Below are 27,710 nucleotides of genomic sequence, written 5' to 3'. Positions count from 1 at the left end.
TCAAATATATTCATCAGAAATTATTTCCTATTACGATATGTTCCGGGAGTTTATATATATATATACATATCCGGCGGAAGAAATATATAAAATGGCAGAATAATCATAATTTGAAGGTTTTTTGATGTAAAACTCAATAATAATGCAGTTTACATCGTTTTCAATGCACCCAGAGCATTAAAAGTGAGGTTTTCTTATGATTTATGACGATTTTCGATATGTTCCGCCTATATATTTTCGGTTATACGCCGCGCAAGAACGGAACCCCGTCGTAAACCGGGGACCGCCTGTATATATAATGTTTGTGCTTACAATATACTGTATATATTCCAAAGACAAAATAAAAGATTAACATCGCCAAATAACTTTAGTTTATGTTACTGTCTTAATGTTTATAAACCTGCCTACACCAACATTTCTGTAAGTCTTAAGGTAGGAATTGATATGAAACTGAGTTACATAGCTACAGCATTCAATAAACCAAAGTATCACATTCTAGACTTTGTGTATGTAATTAAAAATATTAGTAATAACTGTAAAAGCAAATGCAAAGGAATCAATGAAAATGATTGTGAAGGTATAAATAACTCCACGCAAGTCATAGGCATCATAATGTTTTAGGCTACTTCAGACAGAGCAAAAGCGCTTACACCCTTCTGAATGAATAGTTACCGTTATGAAAATTATACTGAAGAGACAATACAATATAACAAACGACTGAAACAAAGGCATATTAAAGGAATACTGATATTCCTGACACTCTGTCACAGCTTTGAGAACTATTTACAATCACTTATACCACATTTCTGACATGTAACACCTTTCTAGTCTTTGTGGGACCTCGCATATCTTAAATCTCAATATACACTATTTTGTGCTTATTTTAATGTAAAGCTTTTCCCATCTGGGATATCACACTTAAAATGATTTTTATATCCTTGTTTTATTCAGTATGGAATAAAAAAGGAAGAGTACAATATAGTATCACAGACTCACTGATTCTCCAACTTGGGAAATGATTCACATCTCAATGGTTTATCAGAGTTTCTTTTTCCTTCGACACTAGATGCTCGACGCTTGCTTGGTTCTGTTTTACTTTTGTCAGCACTTTCACTATGATGGACTGATGGCAAAGTAGATGTGCTGCTACTGCATAGGAAATTTCTATGCATGGATCTCAAAACAGGATTTTTCACAGAATTTACGACTTTTTCCTTATCCAGATGTACTTCCATAACCACAGGAACATTATTACTGTAAGTGCTAATAGCACAATCCTCATGACCTAGAGAAGTCACATCTTCATGATCATCATCATCTAATGTTAGTGCTATATGATCACTAGCTTCAAGACTGTCTCCTACAAATGTAACACCTTTGCTTGAAGAACTGTGCCGTCTTGAATACTGTCGAGCAGTTATGATAGCACTAACACTATCAAGACGTAGATCAGCTGCACCTTGATCATTACTGCCATCATTTGCTAGTACAGCAGAATTATTGTCACTTGCTGAAGGAGGGATAGAGTGAATATAGAGACTAGTGACATGTGGGCTAACTCCGACACCTTCCTCAAGCACCCGACTTGCACTGTCTCCTCCTGCTCCAGTATCTTCTTCAGCCTCACTCTCAGAAACCTGCTGAAATGGAAATTATAAACATCAATATTTACTGTTGCATGATAATTATGACACTTTAAGTGCTGACCGTGAAATTCTAACAGAAATCTTATCTGTGGCAATGATCCAACATAAAATAAACGAAAAATGCTGAATTCATTTACAGATCAGTATTCGCACCATATTCTGATCATTAGTACAAAAATGACATGAATACTCTTAAAACCAAAATAATGATTACTGTAATGCCAGCTAGATTGCAGATATGAAAATTTCATCTCAGAAGTGGGCCCAAGGCTTTGTTCTTTTGAATTCCATATCCTAAATTACTTACACATATAATTTCCCTAACATAAATTAAAAGGTATCAAAAAATTGATTACAAATTAAAAATCCTGACAAGATCTCTTTGCAGTATTTGTACAGTATCTATGAGTTGTAAGTTACATTGGTTGAAAAGTGAAAGAAAAATGACATTTTTATAATAAAATAAAGTTTTATATATACTTACCAAGTAATTACATAGCTAACAATTTCTAATAAGTGGCAGCTAAAATGTGAAAACTCGTGGTAGCGATCCTTTCGTTTATTTTGGTGTAAGTAGCTAGCCCCGTCAACTTACGGGGAAGAGGAGTAACATAGCAAGAAGGTTCAATTTGTTTATGTCGTAATGTCCATGAGAGGGGAGGAGGGAGGGCTCCCACTCTGTAAATACTTGGTAAGTATATGTAAAACTTTATTTTATTATAAAAATGTCATTTTTATAATAAAATGCACATGCGCAGTCTGCATTAGTGTCAACAACAGACCCTACGCGGAGACCAAGACGCATTACTTTCAGTTGTTTGTTTGTTGTTTAAGATTAAGCCAGCCTTGTGCTGGCACGGGCTCTTGCTCCTGGAGCAGCCTGTAACTGGATTTATCTGTCAAAAAACAAAGAACAGTGCCCCCTTTGAACCATATGGTATCCATCAGTAGGAGAGAAAGTTTTATAGCAGTGAGTCCCAGCCTAGTGTGAGAGGGCTGAGAAGGAAAAGGAAGAGAGCTTATGTCTGAGGGAAAGGTAGTGTAAAAAAAAAAAAAAAACTTTCAGTTGGTCAATGCAGGATGATCCCTTGCCCAAATCCCATGCCATTTTGTCAGGGAAGTGGGAAGGTTTTGGAGATTCAACAGTGACTACCAAAAATAGGTTTTTCCTAAATCAAACCTTGTTTTTTGATGGCGTAGTTGCTTGTTTCGTCCTCAAGGAACTTTACAAAGAAATTGACAGGTAACAAAAAAGGCTTAAGCTCTCAATTTTTAATCCCAACATCCCAAAGGAAAAACATTTCTGGTCTGAGGTCAAGCCACAAATTTCAAGCCCCATTCTTTATTCCAATACTCTTCTGGTTTTTGGTACCAAAGAACGAGAAACTATACACGAACTTGCGTTTTAGGATGTAGTTCTACAGTGGCTTACCTAAGCATGCTGGATTTGGTTGCCCTTCTCCCAGTGATAGTTAGCATACTCACCCTCAATAAGACACCTGGTTTTCTACTATAGTACCTAGGGATTAAGACTAATCAAATTTGTTTGAGCTTGTGGCAATATTTTTTTTTTAAATACTGTCTCTGATGACCACCCTGTACATTCAGAGACTCCTTCGAGAGAGCCATTTCTGAAGAAGGCCAATGACGTACTTACTTTCCTAATATCATGTGACCTACGAAAGGAGTGTTGGTTTGCCTTTTTAACAAGAGACAGTACAATCATTCTCAGCCCTTGTAGGGAGAGTGGTTAGTTTGAGCTAGGGTGTGGGAGAATCAGACCCTCTGGGATGTTATCCATGCCTTCTAGGTAAACCCAAGTGCTGGAACCGGGTATAGTGTCTTGTACGCTAAATTGAGTTTTCTTATCAGAATAGATTTCCTTCTTAAAGGATCCTCATTCTTGGCTAAGGGACAACAATAATTGATGGTCAGCTGTTTGCATGATGTATCGTCCCTGTCTAAGAGAGCCCAGTTCACTAATATGAGCTCCTGATGCTAATGCAACCAAGAAAATCACTTTTTGTAGCATGTGAGTTGTGGTAGTATTGGGTCTGCTGAACTGAGGGGTTGATGAAAGTCTAAGCACCTTGTTCAGGGACCAAGTAATTGGAAGCCTTTCGGGAGCAGATCTCTGTAGAGCAAAAGACCACAGAAAGGAAGTGACAACTTCTATACTAGAGGCAACCCCAAATCCATAAAGCAAGGGTTCCGTTAATCTTGCCTTGTATGCCATGATTGTTGTAACCGCAAGGCGTTTGTCTTCAAAAAGGTATATCGGAAAACTTAAGTGTTTCCATAACTGGGCTCTTAGTATGGATATAATCTAATCAAACTTCTATACAGACTGGTATTGCTGGATAGCTGTCCATAATTTTTGCACTAGGTTGGGCGAGTAATTTTCACAGTATATATTAAAAAAAAATCCATAGGTAAAGGTCTAGGCTCAGAAAGGAGGATGCGTAGACGACTTTCCCTCCTACTGTCTGGGGTAGAACAGCGAATAGTAGTGGAATTGATCTCTTTGCCCATTGTTGAAGTAATAGGAACCAATGCCTGTTTGGCCTATTTGAGGCTATTCAGCAAGCTGTTCCTTTGAAGGTTAGAAGTTTGCTCAAAAACCTTCGAAATCTAGGACAATGGAGGAAAAGATATATCGCCTCCATTTGTTCCAGCTTTGTATGAAGACATCTCTTGCTGTTACTTGATTGTCCAAGTTTGGAGACACATATACTGGGAGTTTGTGATTTCTGTATGTGGCGAACAGATCCACTTCTGGTTGTGGAAGCATGTTGGCTATTGTTTGAAAAAGAGTGGTTGTCCAATATCCACTCTGTTGAGGCTGTCGTTTTCCTTGGTAGCGAGTCAGCTATTACGCTGAGAGACCCTGTGAGGTGAATTGCAGACAAGTACCACTTCCTTGCTTGTGCCATCCGAAGGATAGCTAGCATTATCCAACTGAGAGGAGGTGAACGTGACCCCAACCTCTTGATGTAAGACATTGCAATCATGTTGTCTAGACCCCACAAAATGTCTCTCTTCTGGAGGTTTGAGTTTTTTTGAGAGACAAAAAGACAGCCATCAGCTCCAGGAAACTGATATGACAATACCTCAGAGTAGCTGACCACCTCCCTGCCACCTGACAATCCTCTCAATATCCTCCTAACCTGTCAATGAGGCATCTGTGTGTATTGTCACGTATACAAGGAGAATTCGGCGTGATCTGTTTCGCCAGAGATTCCTTCCGGGTCCAAGGCTGAAGTATCTTCCCCACTTTTTTAATCTTTTGGTGAGGTTGGTCTTGCATCTTTTTCTTAGATGCCATAGCCAGATTGTGTTCACATTTTTAGTTGTAATCTAAGTATTGGACCTATTACTGATGTGAACTGCAGCAGGCCCAGCATATGTTCTAGTTGCCGTCAGGAAACTTCTGAGTTGTGCAAGGAACCTTTTGAGGACTTGACTTATTCTGTTTTAAGTATGATGGGGAGAGACAACAGGCCATGAAAAGTATCCCAACACAGTCCCAGCACTGAAAGCGTCTGCTGGCGTGAGGCGGGATTTTTTCCAATTTATTATAAAACCTTTTGACTGTAATGTGTTGACCACTGCTCTTAGGTTTTCTCAAGCACTCTTTTCTTGTGGGCCACCAGATCAACCAGTTGTCTAGGTAGGCTATTACAGGCAGTCCCCAGTTATCAGCGGGGGTTCCGTTCTGGCGGTGTGATGGTAAGTGAAAATCGGTGATTTTCGGTTACTGATGCCTCTGTTAGGTATGTATCGGCACCGATACGCAGAAATAGGCGCAGACTGTTGATGGCAAGAAATGCAGGGTTCCTGCTTTTTTTCACACAAATTAATGATTAATTCCAAAAGTTTAAAACTAAATCCATGATCCTCCCTAATGAAATTAGAGACAAATTTCTCACTTTTTTGGAGCGCTGGTAATAATAAACTTCACTGTGTTGACCAAGGAGAATAATGGTTCTTGGTCTCTGCGTTGGGTCTGTTGTTGACATTGCAGCAGACTGCAAATGTGCATTAATCACTTCCTCTTCTAAGCAGGTTTTGACAATGGAAGAACCTGGGTACAGTATACAGCCTTGCTGTGTAGATTTGGGAAAGTAACCCCTTATCTTTGAGTCCATTACACATTCCAAGTGTTACAGTATTTATCACTATGACACAATACCCAGCCGTGAGACCAGCTATAAGAGAATTCTTTGACATTAGTTTGGTCACCCACACAGCTCTGGTAGACCATGGAGGGTAACTCCTTGAGGACGAAACAAGCGACTTCACTATAAAAAAAAAATTAATTATGAAAATTACACACAGCAGTCTATAGGACTGAAGGTGATTTATGAGATTACAAAGGGTTTCTATAACAGGTAAATTTTCAGCTTATGCAAGGGGTTCAAGAACTTAACCCTTATGTATACATAAACTTTTGTAAAGAAAGAATAATTTGCTGCTTAAAACACTTCTTTGAGGAACACCACTTGATTTTCTTTGAGAACACCATTCTCCACTCGTGTCTGATTGCATGATATCTATGTGAAGGCATGAGAAGAGGTTTTGAATGGACATAAATTGAAATGAATGTTTTTATTCACTGAATAACTGACCTTGTACTGAAGGAGAGAACCAGCAAGGCCCCGCACAGAGGCATTCTCTGTATCTACTGTATGTGTGGATCTTTCCGATATTGCCAATGAAGCAGTTTCCCCACTTGCTATAGAACGTGCACCATGAGCAATGTCTACATGAACTTCTAATCTGTAATACAAAACAATCATTCATAACAAATAATCATAACCATTACTAAAACATTGGTGGTGATGGTAGTGATAGCAGAAATACATGAATACGAAAAAATTACATTAAAATCATTTCAATAAATAATTAACATTATAACAAACACTTTTAACTCTTTTAACTTGTAAATAAAGATCACACTACAGGCAGTCCCCAGTTCTCAGCAATCTGGTTTAGGCATTTGTCTAGTGATGACGATAACCGGATATCAGCGCCAATAACCAGGGATCAGTGCTATTATCGGCGATTTTCGGTTATCGGTGATTTTCAGTTATCATCACGTTGTCAAGAACGGAACTCCCGCCGATAACTGGGGACTACCTATATTTGTCAAATGAGCAACTAGCATTTGCCATCTGTCACTTCAGTTTAAATAAGCAAACACAGTAAACCCCCCGTATTCGCAGGGGATGCATACCACAACCCCCCGTAAATAGCTAAAACCAGCGAATACTTAGAACCCTTCAAAATACACTTAGAACTGTCTATTTTGATAGTTCAAACACACAAAACAAACTAAAAATGCTTATACAGGTGTTATCCTACTTATGATGGGGTTAGGTTCCAAAAAAAAAAAAACCATCGTTTGTTGGAAAAAACGTAAGAAATACCAAAAAGTATCTCGAACATAGCCTAGCCTACCCTAGGGTATTTGGTACCATGTACTGTATACATAAATGGTAGCCTAGCCTACACCACAAAAGATACTCTTTACATATGTGGTATAGTAATTATTAATATCAGCTTATTCTGGAGGTTCATGCAAAGTGGCTTATGGTAATTCAATACAAAGAGAAATTGAATAACAAACAAGAATTAGCTTAGCCTACACTATGGTATGTTGTATACATACACGGTAGCATTGCCTACATTATACTGTACTCTATATTTGCATATTGTATTATACAAACATCAACATAACAAATATGCATCCTTTCCATGGATCTTTTAAAATGTTATGCCTTAATTCACTGTATCCAATAATATTGTATATACTGTATTCTTATACTGCCTTTGTATTAAAAATTGCATTCATAGTTGATCAGTGTTTTGGTTTGGAAATGTTTACGCAGTGTTTATTTCGCTGCATTTAACTCAGTCCTGAGCACTTTTCTTGTTTCTAGTTACCGTACATGAATCTCTAGAGTCTAGGTACTTTATTTATAGGGGGCAAGGTTATTTTTCGTTATACGAAGTGTTTTTAAGTCGAAATATAACTAAAATACCTATCATTGAGAAATTAATTTATCTATTATTTTCATTAACCCTTTAACGCCGAAGCCCTATTTACAAAAACGACTCCCGTATGCCGGTGGCGTTCGGTGAGTTAGTGCCGAAGCGGAAAAAAAGTTTTTTCAAAAAATCACAGCACGCTTAGTTTTTAAGATTAAGAGTTCATTTTTGGCTCATTTTTTTGTCATTGCCTGAAGTTTAGTATGCAACCATCAGAAATGAAAAAATATCATTATCATATATAAATATTGGAATATATGACAGCAAAAAAAAAACTCTTATATAATTGTATACAAATCGCTGTAAGCAAAACGGTTAAAGCTAATGAGTTAATTTTTTTTAGTTGTATTTTACACTAAATTGCAATGATTTTGGTCTATAACAAATTTTACAACAATCAAAGCAACACAGAGAAAATATTATCACAAAATGATGCATGAATTAAACGCTGTGGACGTAAAAAATGTTTTTTTCAAAAATTCACCATAAATCGAAATATTGTGCTAGAGACTTCCCGTTTATTGAAAAATGAAGCTAATTGATTGAATATTACTAGACTGTAAGTGTTTTAGCTTACAATTGCAGTTTTCGACCATTTTGGTCGAGTTAAAGTTGACCGAAGTCGAATTTTTTCTATTTATCGTGATTTATATGGAAATATTTCAAAACCGATAAAAGCTAAAACCATGAGTTACTTTTTTTGTATTGTACATGAAATTGCGCACATTTTCACATATAAAACTTTATGTAACAACTAATATAAAGCGGTGCAAATATTACGACAACGAGACGAAAGAATTTCTGAGATGTTCGCAGAGTTACAGCGCAGAGCGTAAGGAAAATGTTTTTTTAAAATTCACTATAAATCGAAATATTGTGCTAGAGACTTCCAATTTATTGCAAAATGAAGTTAAACGATTGAATATTACTAGAATGTAAGATTTTTAGCTTACAATTGCGTTTTTTTTACCATTTCGGTCGAGTTAAAGTTGACCGAAGGTTGAAATTTTGGCAGTTATCGTGATTTATGTGAAAATATTTCAAAACTGATAAAAGCTACAACCATGAGCTATTTTCTGTTGTATTCTACATGAAATTGTGCACATTTTCATATGTAAAAGTTTATGTAACGACTAATGTAAAACGATGCAAACATTACAACAACATGACAAAAGAATTTCTGAGATGTTCGGCAGAGTTACACACAGAGACGTAAGGAAAAATTTTTTTTTCAGAAATTCACCATAAATCGAAATATTGTGCTAGAGACTTCCAGTTTGTTGCAAAATGAAGGTACATGATTGAATATTACTAGAATGTAAGAGTTTTAGCTTATAATTGTGTTTTTTTACCATTTCGGTCGAGTTAAAGTTGACCGAAAGTCAAATTTTTTCTATTTGTCGTGATTTATATGAAAATATTTCAAAACTGATAAAAGCTACAACCATGATTTATTTTCTGTTGTATTCTACATGAAATTGCACACATTTCCATATATAAAACTTTATGTAACGACTAATATAAAACAGTGCAAACATTACGACAACGTGACGAAAGAATTTCTGGCGCAGGACGTAAGGAAAATGTTTTTTTCAGAAAGTCACCATAAATCGAAATATTGTGCTAGAGACTTCCAATTGGTTGCAAAATGAAGGTAAATGATTGAATATTACTAGATCGTAAGAGTTTTAGCTTAAAATTGTGTTTTTTGACCATTTCGGTCGAGTCAAAGTTGACCCATGGTTGAAATTTTGGCAGTTATCGTGGTTTATATGAAAATATTTCCAAACTGATAAAAGCTACAACCATGGGTTGTATTTTGCTGTATTGTACATGAATTTGCGTATATTTTCATATACAAAACTTTATGTAACGGCTAATATAGAACAGTGCAAAAATTATGGCAAAATGACGAAAGAATTTATGAAATTTTCGGATGAGTTACCGCCCATGCGTAAGAAAAGTTTTTTTCAAAAATTCACCATAAATCGAAATATTGTGCTAGAGACTTCCAATTTGTTGCAAAATGAAGGTACATGATTGAATATTACTAGAATGTAAGAGTTTTAGCTTACAATTGCGTTTTTCGACCATTTCGGTCGAGTCAAAGTTGACAGAAGGTTGAAATTTTTTGTAGTCGACGTACGGTACGTCCACTCGGCACCCAACAGACAATTTTAGTCGACGTATGATACGTCCAATAGGCGTTTAAGGGTTAATAGATGACAATTGATGATGGCCAGTTGGAGGAGCTTGTTATGTGTAAAAAATATTCAAGATTTCGTTCACTATTTTCACTTGATTTCATCATAATATGAGCTTTACGTATTTATCAGCGTAAAAATAGCAGTAATGTGTTCTTTCATGCCCAATAGTTTTGATTAAAATACTCTCCAATTTTAATTATGATCGAGAGTCATCCATGTTGCCAATGCACGATAATTTACAGTATAATCATTAGCAGCTTGAACATTGTTTTCTCAGCTTCAGCTACAACTTGCAGCTTAAATTTGGCAGTATATTTCCTTGATCTTTTATCCATACTGAATAAGGGTATAATGTAAAAATATATCAGTCCTATTCTACTCGTCATTTGTGCCATAACCTACGGTAATTGTTTATTACCGTATGATGGTAGAAATACAGTAAACTGCTGTTGTTATCCGATTTGGTTATAAGCAAAACAAGTTTCTTGGTCGGTTGTTTATGGCTGTACACATTTACGCAAGACTATAACGGTACTAACAATACTTTTATCATTCTCTTTTACTTTTTTAACTAGAAGATAGGATAGATAAAGAGATTGTGGAAAAGAAGGTGGTCTTTTGTAATTTGGTCTCTCTCATGCCTGATTACACTGCTGCCTCTGCCTGTGCGAAATTTAAAAATGTTTTATAAATAATATTGTCGTATCAGTATTAAATTGTTTACTCCATTGCAAAATCGAATTATCGTACGATAAATTATCGTAAACCCGAACACTACCCGAGTATTTTAATATTTTTATCACAAAAAGTGTATTTAGTCATGAATGTGAGATGAAAATACAGTATTTAGTGACTTTCTCAGTGAAAAATACCGCGAATGGGCAAGAATGGGCGAATTTTCTGCAAATAATGGGTAATACTTTCCAAAGAGAAATCCGTGAATACGTGAGTCCGCAAATTGTAAGAACGTGAATAGAGGGGGTTTACTGTATGCTGTAAATATGAAACTGTTATTATGTATTATTATTCAGAATATGAACACCATTCATATGGAACAAGCCAACATGGGCCACTGACTTGTAATTCAATCTTCCAGAGAATATGGCGTTAATTTGAGAGAAGTAAGAAGTAACAGAAGGTAGTAGGAAATACAGATGAAGAAATCAGTTATTAGAAAAGACAAAATAAATTAACAAATTAACTAATATAAATATATAAAAATGTAATTAAATTAAATTAAAAAGAGAATTAATTGTTTCAGGGTAGTAATGTACTGCATCTTAGCTTGAACTTTGAGGTTCCAACTGCACAACATTCTCAGGGAAACTGTTTCACAGTCCAATGATGTGAGAAATAAAAGACTTCTGGAACTGAGAAGTTAGACAGTAAGGCACATTTACTGCATATTGGTGCATCTGTTCAGCAAATCTGGTTGCTCTTGGCAAGAAAAGAGGATCAGGGATCAACTGCGAATGTGAAAGATCTCTGTTAAAATACAACTTATGGAAAATTGAAACGAAGCATCACAAGGGAAAATATGACTGAGCACAATTGTAGCCACTTTATTATTTTCCTTTAACATGATGAGTGGTGATCATGAGAGGTGATAAAAGGGAGGAGGGTGAACAGAGTTTCTATTGGGCAACAAGTTGGAAACCATGTAATCATCAGAGAATGATAGTCATGTAATTATGATGCAATGCAACAGAAACTCCAACTCCTTATACAAGAAAGTGTTTCACAAAACATTTTGAGATGAATGTGACATTTTTATGATAAAATAAAGTTTTATATATGCTTACCCAGTAATTACTTAGATTTATATATGCTTACCCAGTAATTACTTAGATAAGAGTTTCTACTCAAATGGCAGCTTAAGTTTTGAATTTCGCGGTAGTGATTCTTTTGTTTTGTATAGGTGACAAAGGCCCCGACCACTTTTGGGGTAAGACAGAGGAGCAACTAAGTCAATAGATCAATTTGTTTATGATAAAATGTCCATGCATGGGGAGGGGGGAGGGCTTCATCCGTAATTAAATTCTGAATTTCGCAGTAGTGATTCTTTTGTTTTGTGTAGGTGACAAGGCCCCGCCCACTTTTGGGGTAAGACAGAGGAGCAACTAAGTCAATAGATCAATTTGTTTATGCTAAAATGTCCATGCGCGGGGAGGGGGGAAGGCTTCATCTGTAATTACTGGGTAAGTATATATAAAACTATTTTATCATAAAAATGTCATTTTTATATAAGTAACTTACCCAGTAATTACTAAGGTGATTCCACATTGAAAGGTGGCAGGGAATCGTGGACAGCAAAATAACACTACATGTGAAAAGTTAATGAACTAAAATAGGCTAACATTGAGACAATGTTCGTTGTTTCCTTACCTGGTAAGAAAGCTGCGCAGATAATTACTGCCTCTGGTTGACGCTCATCTCAACCTCTAGATATGTGGCAGTATAGCCAGAGTCGCCTCTACTGAAGTGGGATACTCTGCAGCGAAGGGGTACTCCGAAGGCTGACAGAATATACAGCAGGAATTTTGTGACGAAGTTCAATACCGAAGGACAACAAAGCTCAGACAATTGCCCCTGCCCAGGGTGCAGTACCAAAACAATAAAAAACCAAACAGCAAAACCACCTACACCATAAAAATTAAACATGACCACTACCCAACACTACAAAATTGGTGGGCACTCCAAGTCTCTTCTACCCTCCAGGCTTCCCCAGAACTTGACACCACAAACAAGGCAAAGAGCTAGATACATAGGAAGGGGTACTTCCTACACTTCCTCGCCCAACACAACTCCAGCTACAGACATCGGTCCCAAGGTATTGCAGTTTTCGTAAACAATTTCTATGTCCCGCAGGTAGTGCATCACGAATACCGACTTGCTTCTCCAGTATGTTGCCTGTAGAATGGAGGATAAGGAAAGTGTGTGCTTGAAAGCTCCTTATGTAGCGACTGCCCTTACATAATGTGCTTTAACTTTCATGAATTTTAAGTACCTACTTTTAGTCATTTTCCTCCACTTGGGAGTGACATTCTATAATGAGATCCCTCAAGAAGGAGGAAAGGGCGTTCTTTGATAAAGGTCTAAAGGGGTTTTTAACCAAGCACCATGAATTAAAAAACTGCCCTCTAACTTTCTCGGTTCAGTGCAGGTAGTACCTGAGGGCTCTCACCAGGCACAGCACTCTTTCCTCCTCTTCCGTGCCTAAAATATCAGATAAGCTCTTAATGGTGAAAGAACAAGGCCAAGGGTGGGAAGGGTTCTTGTTCCTCGCTAAAAAAATTTAATAAAAGGGAACAAGCTGCGTCTCCGAAAAGCTGATCCTCTTGTCGATCGCATGAAGCTCACTTACTCTATTCACAGTGGCCAGCGCTACAAGAAAAATAGTCTTTCTTGTCAAATTCCTCAGTGAGGAAGAACGCATAGGTTCGAAGCGAGTACTAGATAACCACTTAAGCACTACATCTAGATTCCAAGGGAAATTCTCCTCCTTTCTAGATTTGGCGATACTGAATGACTTAAAATTATCTGAAATATCTTGGTTGGAAGAAATGTCAAGGCCTCTGTGACAGAAAACAAGAGCTGAGCATCGCTCTATGACCTTTTATGGTGGAAGAAGACCGTCCTAATGAAGATCTCAAATGCAGAAGAAAGTCTGCTATTTGAGAGATAGATGTCTGATAAGATGAAACACTGTTTCTTCTGCACCAGGTCCTAAATACCTTCCACTTTGCCTGGTAGGGCTTGTTGGACGAGTCACGTCTACACTTGGTGACGGCCTCCGCCGTCAATCACGAAAATACTTTTGCTCAGACAAGTCTACTGACAGTCGAAAGCTTTTCAGGGACAGAGTGGATAAGCCTTCATGGAGTACCCTGCAGTAAGGTTGTCTGAGAAGTCTTGGAATAGCAGAGAGGAGCCTTGGAAAGTCTATGAGATTTAGAATGTGCAAGAACCATTCCTTTTGTGCCAAAAGAGCACCACCAGAGTCATCTTTTCGTTGTTGTGAGAGTGGAACTTCTTGACGACTTCCCTTATCATCCTGAACGGTGGGATGGCGTAAGGGTTCAAATTTGACCAATCTTGGCTCATTGCAACTGTTGCCCCTGCGAGAGGGTTCGGGACAGGGGAGCAAAACAGAGGTAGACAGTGATTCCGAGATGTAGCAAACAATTCTAAGGTCGGTTGCCCCCACAGACTCCACAGGTTGGAGCAAACCTGATGGTCCAGCACCCATTCCATTGGAAGGACCTGATTCTGGCAGATCAACTCGTCCATCAGGACACTGCATTTACCTTGAATGAACCTTGTGACCAACTGGGTTCGATTCTGATCTGCCCAGCACAACAGGTCTCTCGCTATCTTGCACGGAGAGAATGAGTGAATTCCCCTTTGATGTTTTATGTAGGCCAAGGCCGTGGTGTTGACTGCATGCACCATGATAGTCTTGTTGCAGACTTCTATTGCAAAATGTCTGAGTCCCAGGTAAACTGCCTTTAACTCTTGTACGTTCACATGTAGTTGTTTCTCCTTCGGGGACCACCTTCCCAAGACTTCTTGGTTCCTGAGGAGCGTTCCCCAACCTAGATCCGATGTATTGGAAAAGAAGTCTAGGTTGGGCTCCTGGGAGAGGAGATTTCCCTTCTGTCAATCTTTCTTCGGATCTTCACCATCACAGGTCCTCTTCTATCTCTGCTGTGACTGGAAAAAAGTGAAGATCTTGATACCTTGCAATCCCAGCAGGCTCTCAGGTAAAACTGCAGCGGCCTCATGTGCAGTCTCCTCAGCCTTACAAACTGCTCCAATGAGGCCAGAGTGCCTAGGAGAATCATCCACTGAGTTGCTGAGCACGAACGAAGGGCAAGAAACAGGTCAACCTTTCTTAAAGGCCTCCACTCTCTTGGGGGACGGTGACGCCCGAAAACCCAGGGAGTCTATCTGAATCCCCAAACACAGAATTCTCTGAGTGGGAGTCAACTGCGATTTCTGGTGATTCAGTACCAGTCCTAATTCTGAGTCATGCAAATCGTTTTCTGTAAGTTGTCCATGCATTGTTCCTTTGTGGGACAGCGAAGTAGCCAGTAATCTAAATAGAGCAAGATCTTCACCCCTGCTAAATGAAGCCAACCCACCAGGGGAGCAAGTACCCGCATAAAAACCTATGGGGCAATGAGAGGCAGAAACAGAGTGCTTTGAACTGATAAACTCGATCCCTGAAGATAAACCTGAGGTACTTTCTTGAATACTCGTGAATAGGGATATGAAAGTATGCATCTTGCATGTCTAGGGAGATCATCCAATCCCCCTGACAGATGGATGCAAGTACCAACTATGTTGTCTCCATACTGAATTTTGTCTTTTCTATGAAGGCATTCAGAGCACTCACGTCAAGCACCAGTCTCTACCAGCCCCCTGAAGACTTGGGCACTATAGAGAGCCAGTTGTAGAACCCTTTCGACTCGGAATTCCTGACCAGTTCTATGGCCTTCCTGCTGATGAGAGAGGAAACCTCCTCCGTGAGGGCCGAATACCTCTCTGATCCTTCGGAGTAGGGCATCAATACGACGGGAGTGTTGGTCAAGGGAGGCCTCTCCCTGAAGAGGATAAATATCCCATCTTGAGTACCTTGATTACCCACTGGTCTGCCCCTCTCAAGCTCCATCTATCCCAGAAGAGCAGAAGCCTTGCACTCACTGGGGCATGGAGGGCTGCGTTCTCACTTGCGAACTGATGGTTTAGTGGACGACTTCTTGGTGGTTCGGGGTGTAAACCTAACTGCTCCCCTGGGCCTGGATTGAGATCTCTGCCTGCCCCCATGAAAGGGCCTCAACTGCAGAGGAGATGATGTCCTGGTGGGTACGGTGGTCCAGTTTCTCTGACGCTTTGTTGACTGTGTCAGAAGGTCCTGGGTCAACTTCTTATGCAGGCTGGAAGCGATCTCACTAACAGTTGTCTGCGGGAAAAGATGATGTTTATCCAGCGGAGAAAATAGGAGTGCTGATTTTTGTGACGCTGTCATGCCCTTAAATGTAAAGGAAACCCACAGTTCCCTTTTCTTGAGAACACCCATTGTGTATAGCGAAGCAAATTCCTGCGAACTGTCCGTGACTGCTTAATCAGCGCAGGAGAGAAGATCAAGAAGTTCTGAAGAGCAGTCAGTCAGAGGAGAGGGCTCCTGAACTTTCTTGGCAAGAGCATCTAGACACCAGCCCATAAACCTTAAAACCTCAAAAGTCTTAAAAAGACTTTTCAAAAGGTGGTCCATCTCTTGCGCCAAAAAGAATACCTTCGCCAAGGCGTAAATAAGTCTTGAGAAGTCACCCTGGGAGGAGGCAGCCACTTCCAGGGAAGGAGCTTCTCCAGTAGCATAAGAGAGGTAATGAGACTGAGAGACGAGGAGGAACACTAAAGCAAGCCTTCCCCTGCTCCCTCTTCTCGGAAAGCCAGTTCTCCACTTCACAAAGGGCTACTTGGAAGAGGACGAGAGAACCAATTTAGGGAGTCTGACAATGTCTGAAGGCTGACCACTCATCATAAAGATGAAGCTGGGGATGTAGGAGTCGCAGGAGGGAAGAACTCTGAGAAGTTCTGAAGCAAAAACCTCAGAAGGGTCGGGTAAAGAGTCGCTGGAGAATCTTTATCAAAATCCTTTTCCTCCGACAAAACAGGAGCAAGGGAGGATCTGAGGAGGGGTTAGCAGTCGACAGTCTGTGCAGAAGCTGAAGAATGCTGTCCAACTTGCGTTAAAAGAGGGGCCAAAGCTGGATCCAAACTCGAGGAAGACAGACAATTCATCGTCGAACTAAATGAAGCTGGCGCCTGAAGCTTAAAAGCAGACATCAATTCACTGGCTGGTTCCCCCAATGCATTGGCAGCAGGAGGAACAGATGAAAGTCGATGTGGCAGAGTCTTAGAGCAAGTGGATGCGTCCGGGAACTTGGGCGCTTTAGGGAGCTCAACTGAAGGCTGGTGTTCAGCTAATACAAGGCACTCAGCAGCTACTGGGTGCTCAATACATGAAAAGCGCTCATCAAGTACAGGGCGCTCGGCCAAATCCGAGTGCTTAGATGAAGAACTATGTTGCTCACGTGAAGCAGGGTGCTTGGAGCCTGAAAGTGAATGCTTCTTAAATGAAGAGGAGTGACTATACACTTGTTCCTAGCGACCAGGAAAGGAGAAGCACTCAAGGCTGTCCTACTTACTGCAAGAAGGCTGAGGACTGAGAGAAGGCTCCCTCAACCTTTTGCTGGGCAGTCGAGGAGCTTGAGCCTTGTGAGAAGAGCACCTCTTCAAAGGGCGTGACTCATCGGGAAAACGCCATTGGTGCCTTCTGTTCGGCTAAAAATCTTCCAAACTACACGAAAGCTGAGGAACGTCCAAGACGCCTTCCCAGGAGCTGTCTCTTGATGCAACCTGGGATGTAACAGGTTGGTCTGAGGGGCGACTGTCATGGGCAGACCCCACTGACCTCCCTTGGGTTAATGGTATGCCTCCTACCTGGTTCAGGGGAGTGTGGCAGTGACCGATGCCTAGGAGAATCAATGGGACGAACAGTCACCTCCTCCAATAGCACTTCACTTTCACTTTTCTTGTCAAACTTATCCATAAGGACACGCATCGATGCCCCTAATTGGGCCACTATTCCTACCACCATATTTAATCTCTGATCAAACTTATTTTGAATGCTGGTGAAGTGATTGGGCTTGGAAGTCCAGGAGCCAGTAGAAGAAGGTGGACTAGGAGAATGAACTGATACAGGAGATGTGGGAATAATAGGAGATACAAAAGGAATATCTACATCACTAGACTTATGAGTCGTTTGACTAACCAATTTCTCGCCGGCTTTAGTGGCTGCCTTCCTTTTACAATCTCTCTCCAATTTATTTAAATGAGAAGCTATGGTCTTCCATTTACCGCAATCCCTGCATTCGTCGCAAGTAAGGTTAACAGAACAAACTTGCCCTCTGCAATTTGTGCACAGGGCATGAGTCATAAGTTATTTTTATTAACCAGGTATTGCAGCCTTTGCTGCAATACTGGAAACTTGAAGAGCTAGTGTCTGACATAACTAAACTAGCTAACAGTCAAACTCAGTATAACAGTCTAAATAAGGAAAATTATTAAACAACAATGTCGAAAGGCTATCATACAAAACAGACTTCACTGGGTGAGAAGAAAACAAATTTCAAAACCAAGCTGCTTAGTCAACATCGTGCGTGGAAGATACAAGCAACATATACAAATTGATCTTTGGCTTTGTTGTTCCTCTGTCTTACCCCGAAAGTGAGCGGGGTCGTGTCACCAACTCAAAACAAAAGAATCGCCACCACAAAATTCAAAATTCAGGCTGCTGCTCGAATAGAAACTCTTAGCTAAGTAATTACCTATATAAAAATTAAGTGTTAAGGGTTATGTAGCCTGGGATACTACCACTAGGAGATTAAGGTCCCTTCTAAAGCAGGCCTGTACAGTCTGTTTTTTGGGTCCCTCTCATGTCACAGATGTTTTTCTATGCCTACACCAACTCAGAATAGTCTGGCATATTCATTACATATCTTTTACTGTTTAGACACACTTACAACAATGAACACCCTACATTTCCTACCCTTGTTGACCTGCCCTTTTTTGTTGTGTAGAACAGATTCACCAGCCTCAGAGGCATCTCTTCTATAAGAAGGTTTCTCTAAAATAAAACCACCATTCTTCATCTTGGATGATGCCATAGTCTTTGTACCAGGGTCTTCCACTGCCTTGATTGGAGTTCCCTTGCTTGGGGGTACACTCAAGCAGGCTTCTGTCAGTTACTCCTGGTGGTTTAGCAAGAGGCTGCCTTATCCTTATTTTCTTTATCTTTACCCATGACTTAATTTTTAAAACCAACGCTACGGTCCCTTCTTCAGTGTACTCCAGAAATAACTTAGACTTGTTATCAGCATACACTTTTGTATTTTGCCTTTACACATATATATTGTTCCTATTATTGTTTTTGTAAAGTTTGCAAATATTCCTTTACACTGGTTTCATATACAGTACATTATTCCTTCTTTCTGGCCATATTGAATTTAATCCTGATTCACAGAATCAATCAAGGAAATGTCATATTGTATATAGCAATGTCCATGTATTACATACGAATAAAAAGGATTTGGATGTTGTTGCTCTCAAATTTGATATACTATTTTGTTCAGAAACATCTATGTCTGATTTGCAACACAATTTAAAATTGCTGATCCCAAGGTTTAAGAGGCCCATTTTACTCAAGCATAATGCCATTCCAAAGGTCCATGGAATGGCTGTGTATATCAGAGAGGGTTTTTCTGCATCTTATAGCCCAATGTATGAGTGTGGATATCATGAAACAGGTGGTTTTATCTGTGGTAGACCAATATATCTTGTATGTTTTTGCTAGCTATAGGAACCTAGATTTGGACGACTATTTATGGCTGCTTGCTAAAAAAAAAAAAATGGCAGCAGTTCAGGAAGCTGACTCCAAGGCTTGTTTCAATTCCATTGTGATTATAATACTTATCACACTGAATGGCTGAACTCTATTACTGCCACAGATAATCATGGTTTTACCGCTTTAGATTTTTCCACTATTTATACTTGTGAGCAATTAATAAATGAACCCACACACCAATCTGGCAACTGTCTTGACCATGTATTCACATTTGTTACTTGGGTTGTATCTTGGGGAGTAGGTTTGCTTGTGGGCTCATCTAATCCTAGTGAGATGAAGGTTAATGTGGAGATGCATCAAACTGTTCCTAATGTTAGCTTTTCAAGAAAGGTATATTTGAAATCCAGGCAAATAGGGATGCATTCACTGTGATCTTACTGAGATCACTTGGAGCAATATCTTTAAAGGTCTAAATATTATTGAGTGCTTGAATGGTCCTCTTAACACTCTTATCGAGAGAATTCCTCCTACGGTCCCCTAGTTTTTTTCTGAAAGATAAGCCATGGTTTAATGCTACATCTAAGCTTGCCTACCATGAAAAACAAGCAGCTCATCATTTATAGAGGAAAAATCGATCAGATTTTTCATGGCGTAATTTCACTAAACTTAGAAGTCTGGCTAAGGTTGTCTTTGAGTGAGTGAATAAAAGATTAGAAGTTACCAGGCATCATGACAACCAGGATAACTCATGTTCATATCATTCTTAAAAAACTACAAATAAATGAAGTCAATTTGAAACTATACAAATAAATAAAGTCAATCTGAAACTACTCAGAGATCATTACAAAAATAAAACAGATTTAAAACTAGATTCTTCCACAAGACATGATACTGAAATAAAACTAAAAATACCACTATTATCATATACAGGCAGTCCCCAGTTATCGGCAGGTTCAATTATCGGCGATCTGGTTTTTACGGCACTTGTCTAGCGACAAATTTGGATATTTTCAGTGGCGAAAAACACCAACTTTCGCTTATCAGCGCCAACACATACCTAACAGAGGTGCCAATTGTTTTCCCTCTTAAATGATGGTTCAAGCTATTTTTTGATAAATGGGTTTTATACATGCCCATTCATCAAAAAAATGTTGTCCTCCTTCCTTTCCAACTCTCTCAAATGGAGTATGCAATGTTGAATAAGAAATATTGATACGTACACTAATCAACAGAAAGTTGGCTAAGCACATGCAGTGGAACCAACCTTTTTAGAATATTTTGTTTGTGCATTCGCATGCACCTTGCAGAGCTGAAAGCTATTTTACATTCACTGAGTTTGTATAAAAGCTTGTTTTATAACAAAAACATTTTCTTGACTTGTAATCTTTTTAACATTAAAATTGCCATTAAATTTTGTTTTTGGCAAGAAGGCAGTATCATAAAACTACTTAATAAACTGAAGCAGCTACAGTGTAGTCAAACTATTTTACAACAACAGAAACAAATCTGGGGGTTGGTAGTATAAAAATTTTCAGTCATTTTAAAATAATAATTCTCCCAATTATTTTGGGGTAATTCAAAGTATAAACCTACCTGTTGGTTCTAGATATACAAGAGGATGCTATGGAACCAGTAAGAGAGGCTGGAGCAATGGCAGTATTACTGGCAGACTCACGGTCACTATCAGCAAGGACGTGAGCAGCAGAGTCAGCAGAAAGGGAGGCACCGCAAGATACTTCACCAATACTGGCTGTCCCTCCACCAATATGACTCAATTCTTAAGGGATAGAAAAAAAAAAATCTTCCTTGATGCACCCTGTTTAACAAATCTTAAAAAATCAATTACAATGCAGTATAAGAGCATAGCAGGTTTAAAATTTGAAATTTTAAAGATTTTTTCTGCTCATCCAATATAAAATTGAGAAAAAAAACAATATTGACTATCATGCAATTTAACTGATTTACCTGACTGTCTCCCTGGAATACCAAAGACCATGTCATTTTCATCATCAAAGGCAATCCGAACTTCTCCACCTGATGTTGATACACCACATCCTCCAGAGCGACATAAAGAAATGGGAACTACACCATACACATAAGCTAATAAAATTGGCACACCTATGCTTACAGCAAGTCCTGCCAACACAGGAGATATAACAACCTGAAAAGAAAATATATTCATTGACAAACCAGGATATAAATGTGGTCGTATATTCTAATTAAATGTATATTTTAATTAGGCTCCTGTCCTCATTAAGTATGAATGCTCATACCTCATGTTGATAGCTGAAGAAAAATTGTCATGTCAGTAACTTAAAAAAAGAAACTCAAAAAGAGACAACAGTATAACTAAACCTCTGGACAAGTCTCAAAATAAGGCACCTTCATAACAGAAGGAAAAAATCCATTTACTATACACTTGGACTTGCTTTACACTCAAGATCAGTTTATTAGGCTCCAGTTTTATGATACAAAATGTTACATATTAAAAATGCAAAAGAACAACACAATCCAAAAATTACATGAATTCCATTTTAAGGGGCGTGCCAATTTTCACCGCTGACATAAGGATCCATTATTAAGTAGGTAAGCATTGCTACCTTCTGATAGAAGGGATTTGCTTCAAATTTTTACCACTTATTAAACAACTAATACTGAAAATACATGCATAATGAAAACATAAAATTTGACCTGTGAGTTTATAAATTTTGCAGTTAGAAAAAACTGATGTAATTCTTTATTAAAAATATACATAACAAAAATTTGCAGTCAAAAACAGTTTTCCTTATGAGAGACACAGTTATAAAGTTATACTACAAGCTGTAAAAATTTCACTGAATTTTTTCAGTCTTCCTTGAAGTACATTTGTTTACTTTTTTTAAATATATTTTGAGAAAACAGCAAAAATAAATTTTTTTGCTTATTTTTTAATACAGTAGCTATAAAACATGGATAGGTAGAAAGCAGATTTTTGCAGTAAAAGTATTTCTTCATATCAGAAACATTCCCTGAATTTGCAAAATAATTCAATGAAAAGAAATGTGCTCCCTGCTTGGTTTTCTCTTGGGTGATTGACATTCATGACATATATCCAATGCAGACACTTAGCTTTTGTTCCGATTTCTTATGTCTTTTCAATTTTCATAGTGCATATAGTTTTACATATTTCTCTTATAATATATCTCTTCATTGCTCCTCTTATGACAGAAAAAAACTGTATTCAGAAATGCACTAAAAAGCCAGGAGTGGCATGACTCATGAAGTACACTGTGGCACTACATGACATGCCCAAAGGAAATGTTGCCATATACTTACATATTTTTCTTTAATCAAGTATAGACACCCTGTAAAAATATCCTGAGGAAAAAACACATAATACTCATTCTATTTTTATCATTTGTCACACAAAATAAACTGACTTTTAAATTATTTCACTTATGATAACAAATTTAGTATACAGTATGTGAATGATGATGAGGAAGATTTGCATATGTATGTATATTTGTATACAGCATGTTCATTTACATATCATGGTTATTACACAGTGGACTCCCACCTATTCACTGTTCCAGATTTGTGGCTTCACCTACTCATGGATTTCTCTGTGGAGCATATATACAAATTATTGACGGAAAATTCGCCTATTTGTGGTATGTTTCATACAGAAATATCCACAAATAACTGTATTTTCATATTTTCATGACTAAACAAACTTTTTATGATAAAACTATCAAATATTTAGGTATAAGCCGTTTTAGAGGGTTTTTTGGTGTTTTGAACAATCAAAATAGGCAGTTATAAGCGTTTTTAGAGGGGTTTTAAGCATTCGCGGATTTGAGCTATTCATGGAGGGCAGTGGTACGCATCCCCCTCGAATACTGGGGGTCAAATGTACTGTGAAAATAAGTCAAGAAATACAAAACTAAAAATAAGTAAAGAAATATAAAACATTATATGTAAGTTGTTTAGTGCAGTACATGTGTGGTGCCACTTTGATGAGTGCCAAGAGGAAGGGGAAATTTGGACGAGTTACTCTGATCTAATGTTTTCCTCGATATCATCACTAGAAAAAATGGGTATATTTTTGTAGGTAACGCAAGCATATAAATTATTTTAAACTACACTGGATTGGAATTTAATTTGTCGCCCAAGGGGCAATAAAACCAATGAACAAAATGTCAATAAACCCACCTAAAAATCTTTTCAAGCGATAACACTTCAGAATATGTTTATCTAGACACAAAACAGTACAAAACTGTCAATAACTCAATTTTCATCATTCCTTAAAATTTTTAGTTGGGCAAGCCATTTTAATTTATTCTCCTCACTAAATAGATCAAGGGGGGCTGAAAATATTTCTGAAATTTAGTCACAGGAATAGTGAGTAGGCTAACCTAGGCTATGCTACCTCCCAAAATCCTAGTCTGAACCAGGCTAGACAATGGAAACTCTTAACTTGAAAAGTTACACAGATATCAAAGGAATAAGAATTATTCATGTCTTCTTATAATAAGTTTATGATACATACAAAACAAAACAAAATTATGACTTTAGCAAGCACAAGGTCTCACTCAAGAACTTTCATAACAGTAGCCTGGCCTACCCAAACCATATATTCATGATTAGGTAACTATCATCAAACACAAGATACATATATAACGATATTCTACATAATGTGTTTACATATAATGAATGCTGTGCATGTGTAAGTTTAACAGGAAAATAAAACTCAGCCCACATTCTCACTAAGTGAATCAGCATATAAACAATGTACAACTAGTTTGCCTGGCTGGATTGTTTTTTTTTTTTTTTTTTTTTACTCCCAACCGGACAGTTTTATTATTGTTCAGAACATCCATCCTCCCATGTGCATTTTTATTTAAACTAACAAAGGTGCCCCCATGGGTGCAGGGCAGATATACTAAGTACAGGTGAAAGTGTGGTTATCATATCTTTGCTTTGTATGGCAGGATAAGGTGTTCCAGTTTTGGGTTGTTTGCTTCAGTCTTTGTACAGCAATTCGGGGGTTATAAGAACTCTGGCATCTGTGACTGCTTGGGCTCTCTGGCTAGGTCATCGGTTCCATCAGTTTCTAGATGACTAGCTAGTCTTGGCCTTTCTAAAACATGAAAACACATTAGAAGGTTCTTTTAGCCTTGTGTCAAGCCTTGGTGTGCAGATAAACTTGGAGAAGTTGAACCTAGTGCCTTTTTGCAGGTAGTGCACTGGACTTTGGGAAGTGGACTGACACCACTAAAGAGTTGGCCTGCCTCTTGGAGGAATAGATCATTTCTAGAATGTTATTCAAGAGTTTCTTCATCATCCTCGGCCCATGGCCAAGTCTTGATAGGTACTGACAAACCATCTGGTGTCACTGGTGAAGCTAGTTCTTCAGTCAGTTTTGAATTTTACTTACTTCAACTTCAGCTGGATTTGTATTGTAAGACAGTTTTGATGTCAGAATATGCCCAGTCTAGCTGTTGAGACCATCATGACTATCCTTCACTATCTGGACCCAATGGCTTGGGAATGGACAAAATGCTTCAGGCCTGGGAGTCTGTAAGTCTATGTCTTTTCCTTGTTTGGACTTCTGAGACAGGTCCCTGGCAAGTTTTGTACTTAACAGACGAATGATTGGTTCCTAGACCTCTTAGATCTCACCACATACAACCCCCGAGTTCTTCCCACTACGAGATCACTTCTGAAGGAGCTCCATTTTCACTGTTTTCACAATCACCCTAAGGGTCTTGCTCTTTGTGTATGGGGGTTATCCAGCATAAACTCTAGGATAGTGAGTTTTTGGAAGTTGCAGCCTTAACCATCTCCAACCTTTCCAGAATCTCCTATCACTTGCTTTACTAGAGCAAGTGGACATGGTTTCTTACTTGATGTAATGAAGGGGTGTTCATCCAAGCAAAGCTGCTGTTTCCATGTTACCAGACTAATTCATCTACCTAAAAGCCATAAAAAAACTCTCTCTAAATTATTTAAGTTTGCAAATCTGTTTTCATTTCATACTTTCTCCTGCATGGCTTTGATTCAGGAAACAATATGAACCATCTGACCTGTTTCATCATTTTGCCTAGTCGATTCCTAAGGCTACAGTTAAACCTCCAAGTTGAGGCTTGACTATGGTACTGCACAGCCTCACCATCCCTCCTTGTGAGCCATTGGTAGACATTTCTTTACTGCACTTGGTGTTCCAGTTAGCCCTTGATGCTTCAGGAATGTCAGTGAGCTTGGCATGCAGGATAAAGTTTCTCATTATGGCTGTTGGGTCTTTTGTTTGGCCAAGACCCAGTCCATTGGGGAATGTGGTACTTCATTCAATTTCTCTGTAATTCTTGCCTTGTCTCTCTTTAATCTTAACCCTTATTGGACGGGCATGATCATGTGAGGCATAATAATAGCTTTACAGTGAGGAGCGGACCACCTCAGGTGAGGATCAGTATTTCACACCATACAGTTTGAACAAATTTTGCGGGAAAAATGACAACTCTAGTAGCTCAGTACAAGATAGAGAGAGATCCATTTGACTTGAGATTTCATGGGGGAATGTATTGTACCTCCCCATCCGAGGATGTCTTTTTGTATATTTGCTCATAAATATACCCATGATTCTTGTTGGGTTTAATTTTTATCTTTAATGATAGTATGTCAGCTATAATTGTAATTTTGCAAACTAAAGTACAAAGAAATATTAGAAAAAGCATGCATACCTCAATAACAAGAATTGCATCTCCCCATCTGAGTACATCTCGTAAATATTTTACCATAAATCTACTCAGATTTTGTTACTGATTTTAGTTCTTAGCAGTTATGATACTGTGGGAGCTGTAATTAAATTTTTCAAAATAAAATGTTAAAATTATTAGAAAAACTTGTATAACTTTGTAAAATTTGCATATTTATCAAGTCTTGTATATATTCACTTTCAACCTCCCTAGAAGATACAGAAAATGTTTTAGAATTTTTTCTTATATATCATATGCATTTGCATATCTTCCTCTTTCCATAAAGTTTGCCCAGCCTAGGGCTGTGCTTAACATATATTTTAGCCTGGCCTGTAAGGATTAAATAAATACAATATGTCTATAATCCCCAGATAACTCCCCCAATCACACACATCACTATCAGTCTCTACAAAAAATGGTGATACGTGAGTTGGTAAATATGAGTGCTAAACTACCAAATAAATCCTTCGGAGAATGCAACAAACTTGAGTCAGAAGATGGTTGAGAGAGGTGTCAAAGGGCTCAGACCACAGAGAAGACCAAGAGACACAGGGCAGTCCAGAGGGCGGTGGGCTACAGACACCAATTCTCTGACATCTCTCTCGTGGGAGACACCAAAAAAGGCTGATCACTATGGGGGAGACTGCAATTATCCATCCTCTCATCAGATCACTTTCGCAAACTAGGCCTATAATTATTTTTCCGCGAATATTTAAAAAAAACTTTTTGTAGTCGACGTACTGTACGTCCACTCGGCACCTGACAGACAATTTTAGTCGACGTACGATACGTCCAGTCAGCATTTAAGGGTTAAGTACCCAACTTACCTATCCCAACCTAACCAATTCAAGTATGTGAATGTCCTTCAGTTGATGCTTTGAAGCACGAAGTATCTCTGGAGGAAGTGTGTAAGTCCGTGGCTGCGTGAACCTGATCTCTCCTAGGAGAGTGAGAATGCAAGAGACGACAAAACACCTAGGATTGAGGCTGAATGGCTGACTGGATTGAAGTAACTGCATATATGTGTGTGTCTTCACACACTCGGATGTTCGACAGGACGTGGTCGTGGGAGCTGGAATGATGACCAGAGGGCCTCTTGGGAAAGCATGAACTGGGAGGAGTTCTGGAATGACGGAGACTAATGCCAAGGACATGTGAGCTACAAGGCGGAAACAGCCTAGGCTGGAAACACGTCCGCGGTCATGCAGAATCTCTCACGTCTGTCATAGTATTGCGGGACCCAGAAGGAAATGGGTGAACTTCCAAATTTTCAATACCCTGGATTCTTAACAGGAGCCTTGTCATCACATCCTGTGAGAGAGACTCCGCGGAGAGAGCAGGAGCAGAAGATGTCATCTCATAGGCATCAGTCACCGCAGTAGAGGTTCTCGGGTCGGGAACAGGGAGAACTGTTGAGAAGTGGCTGTACATGACACGCCCTCATCAGTGAGACAGTCGCGAGCTGGAGCGGGAGAACCATGGCCATGGTCAGATGAAGACGGAGGAAGATGGAGGAGAAGATGGAGACCTGCGACACTTCTTCACAACACGGGTGAATATCTCTCAAAAAATAATGTTGACTCTGTCAATCACTGCTTTCAGAAGAGCATCAGAAGACGGAGCACTAGAAGTTATTGTGGAAGGGGCTCCAAAGCTCTGA

The 27,710-nt window shown here is 38.8% G+C and overlaps 1 protein-coding gene across 3 annotated transcripts in view; it reads right to left on the bottom strand.

Moving 5' to 3' along the window:
- Nucleotides 1–411: 411 nt before the first annotated feature.
- LOC136840582 (E3 ubiquitin-protein ligase RNF19B-like) overlaps nt 412–27,710 on the bottom strand; it is a 173,847-nt gene continuing 146,548 nt past the window's right edge. The window contains exons 10-13 of one of the 3 annotated variants that reach the window (XM_067107230.1): nt 21,282–21,477; nt 20,910–21,093; nt 6,275–6,425; nt 412–1,640 (exon numbers count right to left, since the gene is read on the bottom strand). In XM_067107230.1, coding sequence (XP_066963331.1) covers nt 993–1,640; nt 6,275–6,425; nt 20,910–21,093; nt 21,282–21,477 — 1,179 coding nt within the window. In that variant the 3' untranslated portion in view covers nt 412–992. The remainder of the gene's footprint in view (nt 1,641–6,274; nt 6,426–20,909; nt 21,094–21,281; nt 21,478–27,710) is intronic. The other 2 variants (XM_067107232.1, XM_067107231.1) reach the window with 2 other exon arrangements.

This window comes from Macrobrachium rosenbergii, chromosome 8 (assembly GCF_040412425.1).
Source record: "Macrobrachium rosenbergii isolate ZJJX-2024 chromosome 8, ASM4041242v1, whole genome shotgun sequence".
Taxonomy (NCBI): Eukaryota; Metazoa; Arthropoda; class Malacostraca; order Decapoda; family Palaemonidae; genus Macrobrachium; species Macrobrachium rosenbergii.
This window is presented reverse-complemented; position numbering and strand designations above follow the sequence as displayed.